The sequence below is a fragment of the Lytechinus variegatus genome, chromosome 16, assembly GCF_018143015.1.
Source record: "Lytechinus variegatus isolate NC3 chromosome 16, Lvar_3.0, whole genome shotgun sequence".
Lineage (NCBI taxonomy): Eukaryota > Metazoa > Echinodermata > Echinoidea > Temnopleuroida > Toxopneustidae > Lytechinus > Lytechinus variegatus.
The window spans coordinates 24,640,307-24,661,587 of record NC_054755.1 but is presented as its reverse complement, the minus strand read 5'-3'; the positions used below and the strand labels follow the sequence as shown (position 1 = coordinate 24,661,587).

General features: G+C 36.6%; 1 protein-coding gene across 2 annotated transcripts; it reads left to right on the top strand.

The window, feature by feature from the left end:
• Positions 1 to 762: 762 nt before the first annotated feature.
• Positions 763 to 20,859, top strand: LOC121430001 (carbohydrate sulfotransferase 1-like). 2 transcript variants are annotated; one of them, XM_041627270.1, is made up of 3 exons: positions 763 to 926; positions 16,376 to 16,437; positions 19,212 to 20,859. In XM_041627270.1, exon 3 carries the CDS (start codon positions 19,332 to 19,334, stop codon positions 20,676 to 20,678), a length of 1,347 nt encoding a protein of 448 aa, XP_041483204.1. In that variant the 5' UTR covers positions 763 to 926; positions 16,376 to 16,437; positions 19,212 to 19,331; the 3' UTR covers positions 20,679 to 20,859. The 2 variants fall into 2 exon arrangements, with proteins under 2 accessions (XP_041483204.1, XP_041483205.1); XM_041627271.1 differs by lacking the exon at positions 763 to 926 and adding an exon at positions 9,778 to 10,048.
• Positions 20,860 to 21,281: the final 422 nt, after the last annotated feature.

Below are 21,281 nucleotides of genomic sequence, written 5' to 3'. Positions count from 1 at the left end.
TTAAAATCCAAGACTGCTGAACTGTGTGTCAAGAGAACAAGCATTGCAAAGTAAAGATTATTATGAAGTCTTAAAAAGAGAAATGCCAGTCATGATAATTACATGTATCTCAGAGTGAGTACGAAATGCCCACCCAAGTGTTTGTGTATTGTACAGTATTAATAAAAAAAAATCTGTGCCAAATGGCTCTGGAAAAAATGTGTAATTAATGAAAAATAAGCATGGAATTATATATATGTACAAGTAGTATGTCAGGTTTTATCAAGCAATATTAATACACTGCCCCACATGCTTCTCTTTGTTAGTGATGGTACATTGTAGGTGATGTCAGTTGTAAGATTTCATTCCACAAAGAGATATATGTAAATGTATTGGTCTAGATCTAAGATAATTGATCTACAAGTAGACTATGATCATTGAGCGAAAATTAACCCTGATACGTGTACTTTCTCATGAAATAATAGCTGGATTTATAAAGCACTTTTTGCCTGAGGATACAATGCACTGCAATTATTACCCCGGCCTTAGCTCGAGGTACCATCACCGCGGCCTTAGCTCGAGGTACCATCACCGGCGCTCAGTGCACGCAAGGAATTACACCTGCCAAGAACCCATTCACCTCACCCGGGTCGAGTGCAGCGCAGTGTGTAAATTTCTTGCTGAAGGAAAACACGCCATGGCTGGGATACGAACCCACGACCCTCTGTTTCAAAGGCGAGAGTCAGAACCACTAGACCACGATGCACCTACTTATTATCTTTTCCTCTTCCTATCAATCAATCATTAGGATTCTGGGACGATCTACACTGTATAGTGCAGTGTTTGTGACCTGTGCTGAGTGTGCTAGATATCTCCCACTGGTAAAAGCCAAGGATGGTGGAAAGGTTGTCACGGTAACAGGCTCTTTGTCAAAGTGGGGACACAGTGTGAGTACAGTGTATCTTTGATTTTTTTTTACACAGTTGGGTTGTTTTTTATTTACAGCAATTGTTGTGAATTCTGAACTGAAAGCTTTTGTGCATGCCCAACAAAAGTAATTCACACGATGCTCAGATTTTACCAAGTGCTTCCAATATTATGTACATGTACGTGTTACACTGTGCTAAAAAGTTAATAATGCCAGCCACAAAATGTAATACTCTCCTTCACACTGAGTGATAATAATAATAGGTCCATTTATATAGCGCAGTTACTATGTGCATATACTCTACTGCGCTTTGATAATTGGTATCATATTATTACCCTGGCTGTAGCTAAGCCGCCATATTAATAGGCGCTAAAGCGTTCAAGGAAAAATCCTACCGGGTACCCATTCACCTCACCTGGGTCGAGTGCAGCACAATGTGGATGAATTTCTTGCTGAAGGAAATTACGCCATGGCTGGGATTCGAACCCACGACCCTCTGTTTCAAAGTCCGAAGACTAATCCACTGAACCACAACGCTCCAAGGATATACATGTATACACTACAATGTTCGGTGAGCCCAGAGAAACAAACTTTATTGAATGTAATATTTTATCACCTTGACTTCACAATCAAATATCTAAAACATAGCAGAACTTGAAAAAAATATGTTCATTTTCAGGTGAGGTTCACTTACTCTTAAGCACAGCTGTATATGTGGAAAAGTATGGGTGTAACAGAAAAAGGGAAACTCAACTGCCTACCTTTTCCTGATGAAAACATTGATCAGTGACAATGAAAATCTCAAGCAGGACATCTAATATTGTTGAAAAAATGAAAAAATGTATGATATTTTGCAACATTGTACTTTGTTCACTCGCAAATATTTTTTTTTATAAAATGAAAGAAATTATAACAGTTTTCTGTTCATTTATAAAATGAAAGAAATTATAACAGTTTTCTGTTCATTGTGCTGTGTAATAAAGCAAATGCAGTTTTGCACATTTTTTTAAACAATAACATGGATTCCATTTTTCAGAAGTCACACCTTTTAAAAATATTTTTGTCCCCCCAAAACACAATCATGCAGGAAAGCAGGCATTCTTGATGATATTAAGACTTTTTAAAGCAATTTAAGTGTGCCTTCAACAATGACAATGATAATAATGTAGGTTGAAGAGTACAAACAGCGTCCAAAGTTTGAAAGACATGCACTCCTCATGGGCCCGTGTTAGTGAAGCAACGGTTATAAATATGAACAAATCTAGAAATTAACCAGCCAGTAAAAAAAACCCAAATATTATTCCAAAAAAAGTTCCAAACATTTGCTGGTATACATGTATGTCTTTTGATAATGGGTCTGTACTTTCAAAATTTTTGTTTTCAATTTGATATCCATGGAAAATCCAGCAATTTAAAGTATAGAGATTTCCAAGGGGGGGGGGTGAATACTCTCTATACACAGTGCTTTTCCAATGGTCAAGTTCAGTTTTGGGGCCTTTGACCTTTAAAAAAAAATTCAAAGGAAGTGGACTCCTGATACTATATCGAGCTCAAATCTACATGTGTGCTCCGTTTTGTGGTGTATCTGCATTTTGCATGTACATGTACACGCATCATTTCCAGAAAAGGATTATTTTGTGTACTTACAGTTTCTTTATACTATTTATAAACTGGTTTTACACTGCTTGCATTGAAACTTATTTGGTTGAGCTACGTACATGTCATAAAATTGTCAGTGCAAAAGAGGCAAAGGTGAAATAAATTGGTTCCAAAATTGAAGAAACTTGACTTCAATATTGCAGTACCGGTACACAAATACCACTCTGTCAAAATAAACAATATTTTGACACGGGCTACCTTCAATAATCCTTACTAAAGTACCTGTATATCAATGATTAAGAGATTGGTTAAATAAAGGACAAGTCCACCCCCATAAAAAAAGTTGTTTTGAATAGAAAGAGAAAAATCCAACAAGCACAACGCTGAAAATTTCATCAAAATCGGATGTAAAATAAGAAAGTTATGACATTTTTGAATCTCGCTAAATTTCACAATTAACTGTCATATGCACATATTGCTCTGTATGCAAATGAGGGAACTGATGATGTCATCCACTCACTATTTCTTTTGTACTTTATTATATGAAAAGTGAATTCTAATTTTTCCCCTCTTTGTCATGTGAAAGAAAGTTTTGTTCCTCTCTGAACATCTGAAATTACCGTTGTTTTAACATTTTATGGTTCAATCAAGTTGGTCCCGATTGTTAGATTTGTAAAAATTAGAATATTGTGTAATTCAAACAATAAAAGACAAAAGAAATAGTGAGTGAGGGACATCATCGACTCTCTTATTTGCATGTTGCTGACTTGTTCATATAATTATTTTGTGAAAAATAAGTAAAACTTTAAAATGCCATAACTTTCTTATTTAACATCTGATTTTGATGAATTTTTAAGTGTTATGCTTGTTGGATTTTTCTCTATTGATTCAAATCACCATTTTTCTGGCGTGGACTTGACCTATAAATAACAAAAAGGCTTGTAGCCCTAAAAATCAATTAATTCTGGAATCTAAAGTCACTAAATTCTCGGTTTCAGTCTCAACCAAATGGTCATTCTTTGCTCGAGTGCTATTCAGCCCATCCATGCATTGTGCTTCTTTAACGTCATTACATGTAGGTGTGTTTAATTCTAACTTCCTGTAAACTTCTCAGTTATTAAGGCAATCAATTAAACATGCCGACGGTGGTTCTGTGAACTTTGATAAACTGTTACAAATAGGATTCTTTAATCCCATCTCATTTTCACTGGTCTTTCTTTTGTCATTTTGTCACTTTAGATTCCGGAACCAATTGAGTTGAGGGGCTACAGCCTCTTTGTGATTGAACCAATCTCTTAAGGTCAAGTCCACCTTAGAAAAATGTTGATTTGAATCAATAGAGAAAAATCAGACAAGCACCATGCTGAAAATTTCATCAAAATCAGATGTAAAATAAGAAGTTATGAAATTTCAAAGTTTCGCTTATTTTTAACAAAATAGTTATGTGAACGAGCCAGTTACATCCAAATGAGATAGTCGATGATGTCACTCACTCACTATTTCTTTTGTTTTTTATTGTTTGAATTATACAATATTTCAAATTTTATGAATTTGATGATTAGGACCTCCTTGCGACCTTGCCTGAAGCACAAAATGTTAAAGTAATGGAATTCCACATGTTCAGGGAGGAGTGAAACTTCATTTCATATGACAATGACGAGAAAATCAAAATATTTCATACAATAAAATACAAAAGAAATAATGAGTGAGTGATGTCATCAGTTCCCTCATTTGCATACCGACCAAGATGTGCATATAACTGTTTTGTGAAATGAAGCGAAAGTTTAAAAAGTCAGAACTTTCTTATTTTACTTGCGATTTTGAAGAAATTTTCAGCGTTATGCTTGTTGAATTTTTCTCTTTTTATTCGAATCAAGTTTTTGTTGGGGTGGACTTGTCCTTTAATTATTGATTTTCTCTTAATTATAAATCAAAATTGAAGGTAAAAATAAGATGTATCTATTTAATGGCCAAATTAAAGTCTAAAGAGGAAGTTCACCCTGAAATAATGTTAATTGTAAAAATATGTTGAGCAGAAAAAAAAGATAAATATTGGTGAAGGTTTGAGGAAAATCCATCAAAGAATAAAAAAAGATACCTTATTAGAAGTTAAACTATTTCATTTGTGACGTCATATGCGAGCAGCTTTTGTACATATTGTTTGGCAAATAAATCAATGAAATGTCATGGAAATGGTTGTTATTCAGTGCATTGACCAACAATTCATTTCACACTTGCTCATAAAAAATAAGATAAGTCATCGTGAACCAATTAAAAATTGAAAATTATGCATTTTGGGGGCAGCTGCTCGTACATGTATATGACGTCATATATCAGAAACTTTCTTAATCTTTGATGGATTTACCTCAAACCTTCACTATTGTATTCCAAAGAAAGAGATTGCGGTTTGAAATCACTTTCATACATGTGTCAATTGTCTGTTGTCTTGGGAAACTGATTTTAAGTTTGTCTAGAAGTACATGTAGTTTCCTGATATTTAGTGACGTGATTAGAGCAAGTTTCCCTCTGCTTTCATCATTTGGCCAGCTTGATAAAAGGAGACGGTAATCTCATTAGGTTAATTTCAAGTTCAAATGTTTGAATGGGTGTGTAGGAGTAAGCCATTAGCCTTCCATGACCTGTATCCCTTCATCATGGGCGATTGTGGGCAAGTTTACACGAGAGGTCGTGAAGTTATATCCACACTATTTTACAAAGACGTATAAGACACCGTTCCCATTACGCTTTCTACTTTCTAAACTAGTTTACTGGAAAACTGTTCAGGAAACCAGTTTGGAAGATCGCTTTGCTAGTGTTCCCACTTGATCACATGAAAGTGGTTTTCAAAAATACTTCTCATAAAGCAATCTTATTGCTATGGGAACGCTCAGCTGGTTGACACATTTGGCGCGAAATTCAAAACCGCAGCGTAGGCATTCTACACACAGTGTGTTGGATAGCGCGCTCAAAATGTGCGAAGATCGCTCCCCGAAGAACGGTTGTGTCCTCACTCCTCACACTAAAACCAGTTTAACATAGCAAAGTGATCTTGAAACTACATTGCGAGGTGGTTTTCTGAACTGGTTTGGAAGATTACTCCGACCGTTCTCATTACATGTTAAACTAGTTTCTAGTTTTAGAAAGGTAGTGAGAACAGTGTCTATGACCTCATTCTCATCTACTTTCTTGACCTGGTGTAGTGGAAACCATTTCAGGAAACCAGTGTAGAAGATCGCTTCGCTATCGTCCTCGGCGCCATCTCCTGAACTGGTTTCCAGAATTACTTCACGTAAAGTGACCTTGTTGCTATGGGAATGCACTCAGTGGAGTCACATGTTTCGCATAAAACTTTTAGAATAGAAGCATGCCCAACATACATGTACATGTACAGTCTTGCCCTTTCACTTCTCGGAGAAAGTTGTGTCTAACCATTTTTTTACGAGGCAAAGCAGTCATGAAAGCCACATTGCAAACTGGTTTGGAAGACCACTTAAGACACCGTTCTCACTACCTTCCGAAAACTTACCTCGGTAAATATTGTAGTCCCACATGTAGACTTCCATGGTGTTGCCATGAAAATCTACATATGGGACTGCAATATTTACCGAATTTAAATTAAAATCAGAGTCGGGAAAGAGATGAATATTCTTCATTTTTCTGATAGTTTTCAACTAAATCAAAGTAATTTCAAGGAATCATGGAAAAAAGAAGGCCATTTCATGGATTTAAAGATGTAAAATGTGAATTTTTTTCATTTTTCATTTTTTTTTTTTTAGGAGTGCGATATTTTGCTCTCCTTATTTTTTTTTAAGAGCGCAGTAGGAGCGCCGGCGCGATCGCGCTCCTAAAAAATGAAGGCCTGGTGTATTGTAATTCCATTTCAAATAACATGAATTACTTCGGATGTATAGGGCCTAGAAAGTAGAATCTATTTTGTTTGTGTAAATTGTACATGTACATGCATGTATTTTGTTTTGTTTTATGTTATGCAGGGCCCCCAACTTCCCGAAGTAGATGTAAAATAGTATCTAATTACTGACATGGCTACCCTGTTTAAAGAATACTTAATAAATAAAGGGTGTCTAAATGAGATTACCTGAGAACAAGACTACAGGTACCTGTATAAATAGTAAATCTCATATTGTCAACTTGATGAATAGGTTATGACATGTAATATGAACAACTTCCCATTTGCCATGCACTTAATCACATCATTGAACGTGATTACGTTTGATGACATGTTTAAAAGGATTTCTGGTTTTTGGAAAGCACTTTATTGACACCGATCCTGCAGCTGCCCATGAATATTCATGAAGTCTGTCTACGAACACCTGTCTTGCACATATTTATTTTCATGCTCAGGGTAGCTTTCATCGATATAGCTTGATTTAAAAGTTGTAGCTTTTCTTGATTTTGATTGGCTGAGAAGCTCTGTTATGTTACTACATGTATGGTAACTGTCAGATAAAACAGGACTTGTCGGACGTTTTGACTGACAAGCACCAAGCTGTACTAGGCCTATATATATGTATATGTTGGCATAGCCGTATGTTATATTTTACATTACGCACGCTGGCATGCATGGCTATTCATGAGATCCGGCTGCAGGATTAGTGCCCGTTTTAGTGTTTTCTTCCAAAGTACCTATATACCAATTCAATTTTATTAATTTTTTGTGTATTGAGTGAAATCTAAAATATTCATATTTGTAGTGACCATGGGCAGATGATGACATTGACACACATGATCAGTCAGCTGGTATATGTATGCCACTTGCATTCTCTACATCAAGGGCCCGTTGCAGAAAGAGTTGCAATCAGTCACAACTTTAAAAATCATGTGCAACTTGATTTTCAAGCAATCAGCAGCACGTATTTGGGACTTGCAATTTTTAGCTCATAGAATCTGGCCCAAAGGGCAAGACGAGCTTATGCCGTGGCGTCCGTCGTCTGTCATCTGTCGTCCGTCCACAATTTCAAAATGCTACTTCTTCGCCATTTCAAGACCGATTTCAATTCTGTTTGCTTTATATGATAGGTGGAGGATTCAAAACTTCTACACAGAATTTTGAAATTTATTAAATATGCTAATTTATGCGCATTTTTCAAAATTCACAAAAAATGCTTCTTGTTTATTTCTTGACCGATTTTGAATTTTTTGCTTCCATCTGGTAGAGCTTCATGAGGTTCACCAAACTTCTACACAGAATTTTGAAATTTTGACTAGAACAATTTTTATGCTAATTTATGCAAAATTAATTTATTCATATTTGTAAAAATTCACATAAAATGCTGTTTCTTCTTTAATCGTTGACCGATTTTGATTTTTTTTCTTCCATCTGGTAGAACTGCATGAGGTTAACCATACTTTTACACAGAATTTTGAAATTTTCAGTAGAAAATTATTCATGCTAATTTATGCGAAATTTATTCAGAAATCACAGAAAATGCCTCTTCTTTATTTGTTCACAGATTTTGATTTCTTTTCTTCCATCTGGTAGAGCTGCATGAGGTTCACCAAATTTGTGCACAAAATTTTGAAATTTTGTCTGGAAAAGTATTTATGCTAATTTATGCAAAATTTATTCATAAATCACAAAAATGTTTTTTCTTCATTTGTTAATTAATTTCAATTTTGTTTGCTTAATATGATAGCTCGAGGTGGTGATACAAAATTTCAACGCAGAATTTTGAAATTTATTAAATATGCTAATTTATTCATATATTTTCAAAACAAAAATTACTTATTTATTTGTTAATTGATTTTGATTATTTTTGTTCCATCTGAGAGCTACATGAGGTTTAACAAGGTTCTACACAGAGTTAAGAAATTTGGACTAGAAAGTTATTTAATGCTTAATTAGTATGAAATTTATTCATAGATCACAAAAAATGCTTCTATGTCATTTCTTCGTCATTTAAATTCTATATCCTTAAAGAGAAATTCCAGTAGTTGCAGTAAACACTGATTTCATGAGAAAGTCTGTAAAACAACGCTTAATTGTCAGTAGATCATCGAGGATCTAGATCTGGTACAATTATATTAACTGAACTTTGTGAAATCTTGAAATCTATGCTGAAAAATGTTCACGCCGAAGATCCCCAACACAGATAAGCGCACGTGGGACAATGTATAATTATTGCTTAGTGTTAGAGCGTCGGGCCCGACGCCCTACCCGAATCATGTGCTTGTAATTTGCTGATTTCTCAGCAATTACACAATTTCTTTTAGAATCCTTTGGCACATGCGTTTTATTTATACAAACAGACACTTTAGTGGTCATTTCATTGGATTCTGTACGAACTCATTTTGATATCGTTACCAAAACTAGCACTTACCTTTAATTTATGTCACCAATATAATTCACTACAGTGTCAACTGGGCTGAAATTAAAATTGTGTTAAATTTCGTTGCGAGATGCCGGATGAGCTCCACATCATTGATGTGCAAGTTACCCTTTTGAGGGCAAAGAAGTATACATGTATATCCATTAGGTAGTGGTGAACTCATCTGCAAGTGGCCAATGATGCTCATTATTCACATGATCTTTGTATCTTTGTTTACATCCCTCTTAATGATATCATCACATGCTTTATAATCCTCTTGGATTTACATGTATCAAGGATTACGCAATGGTGGTGCATATGAAATAATGACTTTTAGTTTTAGGTCAAAATCAGGACTTTTGAGCTTCTGGATTATTAGTTTTAACTTTTAAAGCACCCTGCCATTGACAAACCATGGGGAAATTGAATCAATATGAAAACTGCAAAAGGCCAATCGACTTGCATAGTATAATCCGTCCGTCATGAGCGCCTTTCGGACTATTGCGATAAAAAGTTTGGACAGCACAAATTTGACCACACTCGGGATGGTTATTTACTTCAGGTCGTCACAGTTCTAGTTTCCCCACAATCCGAATTCCTCGACTCTTAGCAGGTCTTTTGAGTGCTAAACCAAAATAAATAACCTCTGTCAAGTTAAATGTTTCAAAGTGAAAACAAAGACTTGAATCCCTTCTCTGTTCTGAGATTAGCCTTGATTTCCCCATGATTTGTCAATGTAAGGTCACTTTAAAGGTCAACTGGCAGCTCCACTACATTCTACATGTATTTATTCTCTTAAAAACTCCTTAATATTGCAGTGTGAACACAACCTGTAGAATGGGTGGGGAAAGGGTGGTATAGTGGTTCAAGGAAGCTTAATTCATACCACCGTTCATGTTGATATTTTAGAGTTGCTGACTATTCATGTGCCAGACAGGAAAAGGAGAATTTTGAGACAGGATGTGGGCTGGCAAGCAAAACTAAAACATGGTATATAGGATCTGTCAAGTCTTGTAACTTGATGAAACTGAACTTGAAGACATTCGGGAAACATGTATTGTGCTGTGCTGGCAATGGCACACATGGTTTGGAGATGTTGAAGTTAACCTGAAATATTTGTGATCTCAGAGCAAAAAATGTATTCGGAAGATTCAATTGTAATCTTTTTGTGTGCAAAAAATCAAAATAATACATGGAATTCACTTACTGTGTGTTGGTGAGTAGAAAAAAAATACATAGTTTAGTATGTATTCATTGAGAAAATAAATCATTTGAAAAAAAATAAAAGTTGAATGTTTGTACTATTTGTATAAAGTAATAGGGTGTTTCTCTTTTACTTTATTCTATTTTTTAACAGTACACATGTATTTTTTTATTTTGCAGTCACAATGGAATACCAATGTCTACATATAGGGTTTATTGGTACAAACTGTTTTGAATTATATTCCATTCTTGTGAAGTATATATATAGTCCAATCTCTTCTTTATCACCTTTTCTGCAATGTATTTTACATACAAATAACTGTATGTGCTTCTGAAAGAATGCTTCCTTGGTGTTTGCCTGACAGCCTCCGAGTCAGGGGAGAAGATTTGTGGGCTTGCTTGCTTTGGGCTGAGCCCATCGTGTACGTAGCCAAGTGCTGGTCGATATTTGATTTCAGTCTATTGATTAGATAATCTAGCTGCAGCTTTTGTCTTTGCCTTTTACTAGTCTGATGCCGTTTACGCTACTGTGTCTGATGCGGAAGACTATGCACTGCGGCTGTGAAGCATCCTACATGTATTTACTCCCCCGTACATTGTTTTCTTTTTATCGACTCATGTCCAGTGGCAATTTTTTGTTACGAAAAACCTGCAGCGCAAGCTTGTTGATCAAAAGAAAACAACCAACACAAGATTGGTGTGTAATTGGTGATAGACTTTATTGCTTTTATTACATTACTGTAATGGCAAAATTAATACAGCAGCTCCCCACAAATACCCTTTTCATAAACCCATCCTCCAATTAGCCGCCTAAGAGTAATGTGGATAATTCAATAAAGATTGCGTTCATAAACTCCGAAAATAAGCCGCATTATTTTTACAAGCGCCCGTCCTGAAAAAGGCGGATAATCGTCATGACAACTGGACACGCCCTCTCCGATGCGGTTGTGTTGGAAAAGGGTGACCTTGTGACCGCACCATGGCAATTATCGGCATTATATGGAAATGCGTTCATAAACTCAAAATCTTGTCCTGATGCTGCTATTAGTCGCATAATTGGGTTTATGAAAGGGGTACTAGATTACAGGCTACACATGCTCATACCATAGGTCCATGCTCATACACAGTAACAGTGCACTTGTAAGCATTTCAAGGAATCAATTGCTGCCAGGTACCCATTCACCTCACCTGGGGTGAGCATGGAAAACTGATGGAAATTTTGAATTAATGCCATGATAATGTGCATATCGGAGCTTTGCCAGGGATTCGAACCTGATACTTTGAGGTTTAAGGTCCAGAGACTTGTCCGCTGGACCACAAAACCTTAAAAGTGTAGAGCGTGCAAAAGTGCTGCATTATTCCATGATTATAAAAGCTGCATTGCAAATACATTTACTGTCATGGAGCGTCATGGCCCAATGGAATAGTCTCTGGACTTTGAAACAGATGGTTGCGGGTTTAAATCCCAGCCATGGCGTAATTTCCTTCAGCAAGGAATTCATCCACAGTGTGCTGCACTCGACCCAGGTGAGGTAAAAATGGGTACTGGCAGGAAGTAATTCCTCAAAAAGCTGTGTGCGCCTGAATAGGTAGCCTAGCTTAGCCAGGTAATAATAATAGCAGGACCCGCTGGGAGAACAGTTTTCGGAACTGAAGTGGCGACCCTGGGTAAATATACCGTTATCATATTATAACTTAAAAAATATTTGGCACCACACCAAGTACACTATCTTCTTCAGGAATCAATGAAAGTCGTGCTTGTTTATTAAAGGGGAAGTTCACCCTGAAGAAAACTTTGTTGTAAAATTAGTAGAAAAAATAGTAAAAAATATTGGTGAAGGTTTGAGGAAAATCCGTTAAAGAGTAAGAAAGTTATTAGAGTTCAAAGTTTTGGATATGTGACGTCATAAACGAGCAGCTGCCCCATGTGTTATGTAATATAAAATGCATGAATTTCAAATTTTGTATGGTTCCTGATGACTTAATTTTGTTTTCTATTCATGATTGGGTGTAAAATGATTTGTCTATTGATATACAAAAGGTACAGTGAAAACCATTTTCAATTTTCTGAGAAAATGACATTTCATTGATTTTTTACCATTCGCTATGTAGAAATGCTGCTCGCATATGACGTCACAAATCAAATAATTGAAATTCTAATAACTTTTTAATTATTTGATGAATTTTTCTCAAACCTTCGGCAATATTTTTTATTATTTTTTCTGCTTTTTTTACAATAAACTTTTTGTCAGGGTGAACTTCCCCTTTAATGTTTCAAGTCAAGCTCAAATATCATCCATTACTGAAATATCTGAGGAGTAAGTTAATCCTGGTCTATATTTGGTGTCAAATAATACCCACAAAGATGATTTCATTAATTTGTAAACAGCTTTGTATGGCCATTCATTTATGTGTACATACATGTAGCTGACAGCTGAACAATGACCCCCCCCCCAAAAAAAAAAAACCCTGATGTGCCTACATGTATATTCAAAAGTAAAAGTAAATAGGTTTCTCACTTCTCCTTTTCAGCAAATATGCTTGTGTATGCTAGCATACGATACCAACAACAACCCATTGAATGTTATATTTTGTAAATATGTATATTGAACCCATTATGTATATTGAACTATCATTGTAAATGTAAAAAGATTGAAAGAGAAAATAAATGAATTGAATTGAAAGAAATTCAAAATCTACATGTATGATATCATGCAGATAGCTTCATATCACCCCCCCCCCAAAGAAAAACCTCACATGTTTGGGCAGTAGATGAGTTTATTTTTCAGCAAGTTCAACTGCAGCAAATTTAAAATGGTTTATATCCATACAGTGCTTTGAAACTTTCAAACCAGAATTTAATCATTTTCAAAACTAAGAAAAAAGATTTAAAAAAAGAGAATTCTCACAAACTTTGATATTTGCCTTTATTATACAGTGCGTATCAAAAAAAAGTTTACACTTTGAAAAAATCGTGTAAAATCGTACATTTGTAATATCCTGAAGCTTTTTCCACATTTTAACACTGGTACAGATCCATTTAAGCAAATGACGGTATAACTATCGAAAAATATTTCCGCTTGAGTGAGCACCAATTACTTTTGAAAAGTTAGTGAAAAATGATTTGCGCAGAACTTTGAAATAGCTATGCGAATACAAGTAAACCTTTATCATGAAGAACACGTAGAATTTAGGAAGTAAAATTGATTTGAAGATATCTTTGACCTCTTTTAACTTGTTTCCTTGCCTGATACACTTCAAAGAGTGCATTGCGGCCCGCCCCACTCCCCCACACACCAAGGCCATCAAGACGATATTTGATTTACACTGAGCTGTGATTTACATAAAATGAATTAGGCTTGATTTCATTTTGTTAATCATTGTCAAGCTTGGGAAAAGTGTAGAGAAACAAGAATTAAATGAAAAAATAAATGTCAACCCACTTTAAGTAATAAAAACTTAGTGAAAAAGTGCTGAAGATGTCTGATGTAAACTTTTGTTCAGATTCAGTTATGTCCTCAGATCCAGCTGGCACAAAAAGGGTAAAAGTTGTGCTTACTAAGAGTTGAAATTTCAATTTGGGTGGCAAATTTGATTAAAAATGCCTGAATGTATCTGTTTTATCTTAATTGACTAAAAGTGCAAGGGAAATGTAGGAAAAATGTATCGCAGGGTAAGTTTGATTTCACACTTTCCCCTTGACACTGCGTGAAAACGAGCATTTCTGCGCAAAAAAGATTTCTGCAAGCTTTACAAAAATGGACGGTGCTCACTCAATTGTAACATTCTGTCAAAACTTTTACTTTCATTGGATAGATGAGACCCAAACCCAAGATTATATGTGAAAAAATTATCCACATGTTGTATATTTTTTAATTCCCAGAGCTTTATCAAAGTGTAAACTTTTTTTTGATACGCACTGTATATACAGGGTATGGTAATTGAACTGATGTTTAGGTCTATATATATTTTTTTTTACAAAATGGGTTGTTGCATAAATCTTATAAATAGAGTGTGCTGCAATCCTACATGTACAGTATGATGCATGTCACCGCCACAACACTTGTTCACTGCTACCACCCTGCCTGTGGTGAATCTACAGGTAGGACTATGGTATGCCAATACTGCATTGAGCACACACTTTAAAAATCATTAAAATATCACTTTTGTGACCAAAATTACTAATTTTCATACAGTTTCAATTTATTTTTCATTAGTAACTTGGGAATAATTTTTGTATTCACCAGAGCACTCAGAAACTTGAATTTTGGGCATATTTTTGTGTACGCCCTCTATTGGTGGAAAGTAATATGGCAAGACAATTTTCATTTTTTGATCTCTATTTTTAATTAAGAAAAAAATGATTTTAAGAATCAAATTGAAATAAGAGCCAAGTAGTATGAATAATAGGTGTAATGAAAACTGCCAGTGTAAAAAAAAATCAAGCATTTGCCCCAAAGAAAAATAGAAAATAAGCCAAACATTGCCACCCTTATTTTGCCACACATGGAGATATAACTGAGAACAAGGTTATATAATAACCTCGTTCATTGAATGAGTGCGCCACAGCACTCTCATACATGTATGCATTATTTATGATTGATATCAAGAACCAGGTGTTTCATGTAGATAGGCCTAATTAGAAGGAGTAATGAGTGAATACATGTAGTGTCCCTTTCGCAGATCAGAGAGAGCTTGATCGACTTGATACTATAAAGTGGCTTGATTGATGATTCATTGGCAATTTTTTGTGTGTTTATTTTGCACTCTGAGAAGTGAGAAATTAATCATTACAGTTGATCATATGGAAAAGCAATAATTTACTCTGTATATTCTACATGACATATGTGTGTGGCAAGTGCTATGATTTGAAGTGTTTGTGCGATTAATAGACAAGTGTATGTTACAACAAATACAAGAGGGTTAATATTAAATGATATAGGATTTATTGCGATAAAACTATCAACATACAATCACAAGCAGTCAAAGACTGAAATGTGCGACTGTTTACATGTACATGTACAAATATAAACATAAGATATAAAGTAAACATTATAAATAAATAAAAAAAAAGCAATACAGATTCATACAGATGAATAAGAAATGTATCATATAAAGTAAATTCCAAAAGCCATGACATAATTACTTCAAGGTATTACCAATGAAGAAAAGGAGGGGTGAAAGATTGAGGGATGAAGAGGAGAAAGGGGAGGAAAAGGATGAGAAAAGGGAATCAAGTAGGGATACAAAAGAAAAGGGAAAGCAAGAGGTGGAAACTTGAAACGGAATAAGAGGCAACCTTAAGAATAAAAACTCATTATACAATACAAGACATAAAAATGGTCATTAAAATGTAAGTTAAGTAGCATTATCGATATTCACCGTGTTTACACATTGACTCGGCTCGGGGGTTGAACACGAGAGCCGTGCTCAACACGGCAATTTTCTGCTGTGTAAACGCGATCAGAGTGATCCGCGAGCCGTGTCGAACACGGCTTTATCGATCCTACAAAATCGAAGGTTTCAACCCGCGACCCGAGTCAGACTCGGCAATTTTTTCGTGTGTAAACAGAAAGCCGTGTCGAACTCTCTTGACCTAGGTCACTGCGCGTGCTTTCACTTTTGGCATTGTTGTTGTTCGCACGGACAAGATTCGATTCCGGCGGTGAATTTCCCGCGTTTAATTTGCGACGTCATAATTCTTCTTCCGTTCGAGATCCGCGAGCCGTGTTGAACTCGCCTTTTTATATGTACGTATGAACGCGATCTCTGATCCCTTCTTCGCAGTGTTCAACTCGGCTCGCGGATTCAACACGCGAGCCGAGTCAATGTGTAAACACGGTAATTGATGGATACTATTGAGTTCATAAAGGAAAATGACCAATGACAAGAATACTTAAAAAACAAAAAACAAAGTACTAGTATTGAGGAGGTGTACTGTGACAAAGGTTATCACAGATCTTGGATGTATTGCCAATAGGAGGAGCTACATAGCATTTGTGATCTCAATGTTCAAATTCTTTATAGCTTTCGTATCATTCATTCCATTTTCTCTCAAACTTCCATCAGTATGTTCCTTTCATTTCATTTTCTTTTATAATGATTGAATTTAACTGAGTTGAAGGGTTTCCATGAACCAGACTCCTCATAGAGAATTCTTTCCTTGTTGTTAAAAGCTGATAGTGCTACCCACTGAACTTGATGATTTGTCTCTGTTATGGTTAAAGTTTCACTGCGTGTAGTTGCATTTTACAGTATGTTCATCGAGGGAGCATGAATCATAGAAATAACTATGTGTAACACACTATATGGAATACTGTTTCATTTTTCATTTGTATAGGATGACTGAACGGCGGAGGAAGTCGTCTTGCATCTGACGGACTTACTTGACAGATGAATGCGGTGAGTCACCCTAGGAGTCTCGTTCTGTAGGCGTATTCAGACCGCCTTAAAGTTTGAGAGAACAAGGGCCCCGTCTTACAAAGATTTACGATTGAGCTAATCAATCTCAACTCTAGAAATCCACAAATGTCATAATTTTTGCTACAAAAAAATTGCACAATGTATTTTGTAAACAAAGAGAAGCACACTGACTTTTCAAGAAATTAATGAATATATGAATTTGCACCTCTAGAAAATATTTTGAGCGAAGTACATACATGTACGCATTATAGGTGATGAAGTTGCTGGCTTTCCATAGTTATGGTTAATTGGATCTATCGTAACTTTTTGTGAGACGGGGGCCCAGGTATTTACTGATCCGGACATTTACACTGATGTACCCTGATAAAAAAATACCAGATAATACCAATTGATATACTTGTAAGCAAAATACTTGAAGTAATATCCCAGAAAGATAATAATCTCTAAATAATAATAATAATAATACAGGATATTTATATTGCGCACATTTCCTCCTTGTTAGGTGCTCAAGGCGCTCCTATATTACCCGGCTAAGCTAGGCGTTCATAGCGCACAGCTTTTTAAGGAATTACTTCCTACCGGTACCCATTTACCTCACCTTGGTCGAGTGCAGCACATCGTGGATCAGTTTCTTGCTGAAGGAAATTACGCCATGGCTGGGATTCGAATACATGTAGTTGGTACTTGCTGAAATGACGAGAACATCCACAGGGATTTTTCCAAGGTCTTGGTTATTTTGGCAGTGTGAAAGCAAATTACAAGAACTTTCTCAACCCATACAGCAAGCAGTTGGGTGCTAGCGCAGTGGCCTGGCCTGCTCAGACCATTCTGCACATGCTCATAACCTCGAGAACTTACCTCGAAAGGGTCTGCTTCAGGTGCGGTGTAAAACTGTAAATGCAGAATATAATTGTCGGGTATTTTAAGGTTTGAAGGAGTTCTTTTAATTCGATGGATGATGGCAATCCATCGGTTGCAGCGAATAGGCCCAATTTCTAACTTCGGGGTCAATATCACGCGCATGCATCGCACGATGTTAAAGTATTGTACTGTGACTGATGCTAAAAAAATCAGAGGAAGAATTCAATGAAAATGGTCTAAATTTTGCAAAGAAATAACGGGCAAATTTTTTCTCCCACCCCCTGGATCCTAGCAAACAGCATATGCAAGCTGGTTGAGCCGTTTTGGCCAGCGTAGTATAATCGCATACATGCACTAGTACGCAACAGATGTTGACATTTTCCCATGAGGCATTGGGAATTTCGGCCTGTCCGCTGCCACCGAAAAATGCCGCAGTGAATCCACGGAATTAGGGGTATTCTGATGATGGTGTTGGTCTGAATACAACGTTGTATGGCTTGATGGCTTGTATGGCGTTGAGGCCATGGTGAAGATCAGCAGTACGTGGGCTGAATGAAGAATCTATCATTACCATGTGCTTTCTGTGCTTAATTTTCATTTCATACACAATGTTTGTGACTGATAAATTGTACATGTGTGGGCACTTCTCATTACATTCATGGCAGAATTAACATATTCTCATGTACATATGAAATGAATATACAGTGGTGCTCATAAGTTTGTGAATCCCACTGTTCTGCCATGTTTAATATATTAAAGGAGAATGAAACCATTGGAACAAGATAGCTTGTGTGAAAACAGAAATAGAAAAAAAACAGATCAACAAAAGTTTGAGAAAAATCGGACAAATAATGAGAAAGTTATGAGCATTTGAATATTGCGATCACTAATGCTATGGAGATATCAAATTGGCAATGCGACAAAGATGTGTGGTGTCACTTGTGAACAACTCTCCCATTACTTTAGTATATATTTCACTTGAATTGCCTCTTTTATCACATCTATCCATAGATCATGTGTTCTTTCTACATGAGGGCATGTAATGCATATTTTTTTAGAATACATCATGGATAGAGAGTTTGTATCATCATAAGAAAAAGCAAAAAGAGACATTTTGAGGGTATTTTATAGTCCACCAAAGGGAAAGTTGTTCATCAGTGACATCACACATCCTTGTCACATTGCCAATAGGAGGATCTCCATAGCATTAGTGATTGCAATATTCAAATGCTCATAACTTTCTCATTATTTGTCCGATTTTTCTCAAACTTTCTTTATTCTTATTCTTTGATTTTTCTGTTTCTACACAAGCCTATTTGTTCCAAAGGTTTCATTCCCCTTTAAAGTTTGAAGTCAGGTGATGAAATCTAGAGTTTGTTTCTCTGGGCTCGCCGAACATCTTTGTGCTGTTGTCCACCACTCAGCATGAAGGAGTGCAGGGGTTCCATAATATTTGAGTTCTGTATTTGTGAATTCATTCGTTGACATTTATCCTATTTTCTTTTACTTGCTTTGTAAAATATTCTGTAATTCAGCTTTTGGCTGCAAATGAATTTTCAATAAACCATTACCAATATTTAGAGGGTTCTTGAAAGATTTTCTATACATGTACATGTATGCATCACAAATGACCTGAGAATCAAAGCAATGTTCACACACATGAAGTATTTCCATTTTTTCCTCCATGCATGCCGCTTGCATGTAACATTCATTTCTTATTAATGATGAGTGTTTAAAGAAGATGCGCAGCTGTGTCAATACTCCACTGTCATTTTTTCTGAACATCTCTGATGAACTGCCAGAAAATCAATTTCATATGATGTACATGTATGCCAGTTATATTGACATGACTTCATAATAAAGCATTCCCATTTTTTGTTTGATCACCCTAGATGGCTGTGCTAGGAAGAATGACATGTTACGAAGACAGATGATACACCAGACTCGTTTCTTCCCAGTCCGAACAGCATCGTCATAGAACCATTGCCTAGGAAGGAGGCAGTGAGATCAACATGAAGCGAGTTGTGGCCTTTGGGATCGTCTGCTCGGCAGCCATCTTGTTTTTAGTGGTTGCGTACAGCAAGCTCTCAGAGGATGGACTAATACGAAGAGGTCTGACGCTAACCACCAGCAGCGGTAGCACCAAGGAATCCTTCCTATATAGAAACCATGAAGGCTTACTCTCAAATTTAACTTTTCCAAAGCATCCAACGCTTACATCTGCTGAGGCAGTTATCGATGAGGCTTCGTCTGATGTTTCTAGTTCCGTTGATGAAGGATTCGTAGATATTGCTAATATTCAGAAGGAGGTGAATGAAGAAACGACTAAAAGGCAGAATGACAATAAACCTATTGTTATTGTAGTATTGGCTCAAATGAGGACAGGGTCGTCTTTAGTCGGAGAGATTTTTAATCAGAATCCGTCAATTTTTTATATGTTTGAGCCGCTCCATGCCGTGGATAGTTTTATTCGTCACCATTCTGCAGCAGCACTTCGGAGGCAGGGACTCTCTATTTCTCTCCTAAGTATGATCACCAAATGTAAATTTACTCCAGAATTTATTGACAGTTTATCAAAATGGCCACTTGGAAAGGCTAAAAGCAGTGGATTTCTACCTATATGCAAAGCCAGCGATGGTTGTAGACATGCCTCGCATTTTCTCATCGAAGAAAGATGCCAGGCGTTTGGAGGTCGCATCGGCATGAAGACCATTAGGGCTGATTTGAATATGCTGAAACCGCTTGTTGAGAAGGACAAGGTCAATCTCAAGGTCATTCACCTGGTACGAGATCCCAGAGGAACTGCTAATTCCCGTCGGTCATATTACGGGGACAGGCGAATGAGACAGCAACAGATGTCCAGAAAGGGTATGTCCAAACCCCATGTGCTTCCGCAGATGTCTTTGAAAACCCTTGGACTGCTGGAGGAGAACCCACGGTATCATGTCAACACCATCAGCAAGTACTGTAAATGGATGAGTGAGAACATCCCCTTGGCCAGGTCCCGACCCTCGTGGCTGGAGGATCGCTACATGTTTGTTCGCTACGAGGACCTGGCGTTGAATCCTGTCACCGTCTCAGAGGAGATCTATGATTTTGTAGGACTCACCATGCCCCGTGTCATCCAGGAATGGCTGCGCAACAATACCAATCAGAATAATTACCAAAACAGAACCTTTGGCATGCAGAAGAACTCCAAAGAGGTCATGCAGAGCTGGCGCCACTCGCTACCTTACGAGGAAGTCGTCCAGGTCCAGGACATCTGTGGGTCAGCTATGGCCATTAGTGGATATAAACAAGTGCAGAGGCCAAGCGACTTGATGAACATGTCTTTTAATACATTAGAACCTCTATTTTAGGATGCCAGTAAGTTTGGTGCAGCTGTGAAAAAGACATGCTATGATTGGTAATGTGTTGAATTGCCATGGACAGAGTGAGCAACTTGCCATTTTATAGCTGCCCCCCCTTATCTCCCTTTTTATAGCTCTTTGTAGCTGTTTTGTTTCCCTCATGAAAAATGGCTAGAAAACAATTTTCCTTATGAAGCTAAAGCACATGAAATAGATGCAAAACGGCAAATTTCCTTCTTTTTGCACATCTTTGCTCACAGCTTTATCTAAAAAGAATTATCATTGAATAGTCAGTACAGTAGCCAAATCATGATGTACATAACAAGTCCTTTGATTTTTAATTCTCCTCTAAGAAAATAAAGTGTGGATGTACATGGAATAGCAGATTGCCTGAATGCTCAATAACTATACTTTTGTGAAAGAAGAGAGTCCAAAACGGGTAAAAAAACCCAATTCGTTATTTTTGGGTCTACTTGACACAACATATTTGTCAACAATGGATAAGCTTTAATATTGTGATTAATGAGGATTTTCAGGCCTCGTTTGAGCATTTTGGGGGCTAAATTGCCCCCTGCCCCTGTGTAATTTTTACCTGCTGTTTACTGCCTGAAT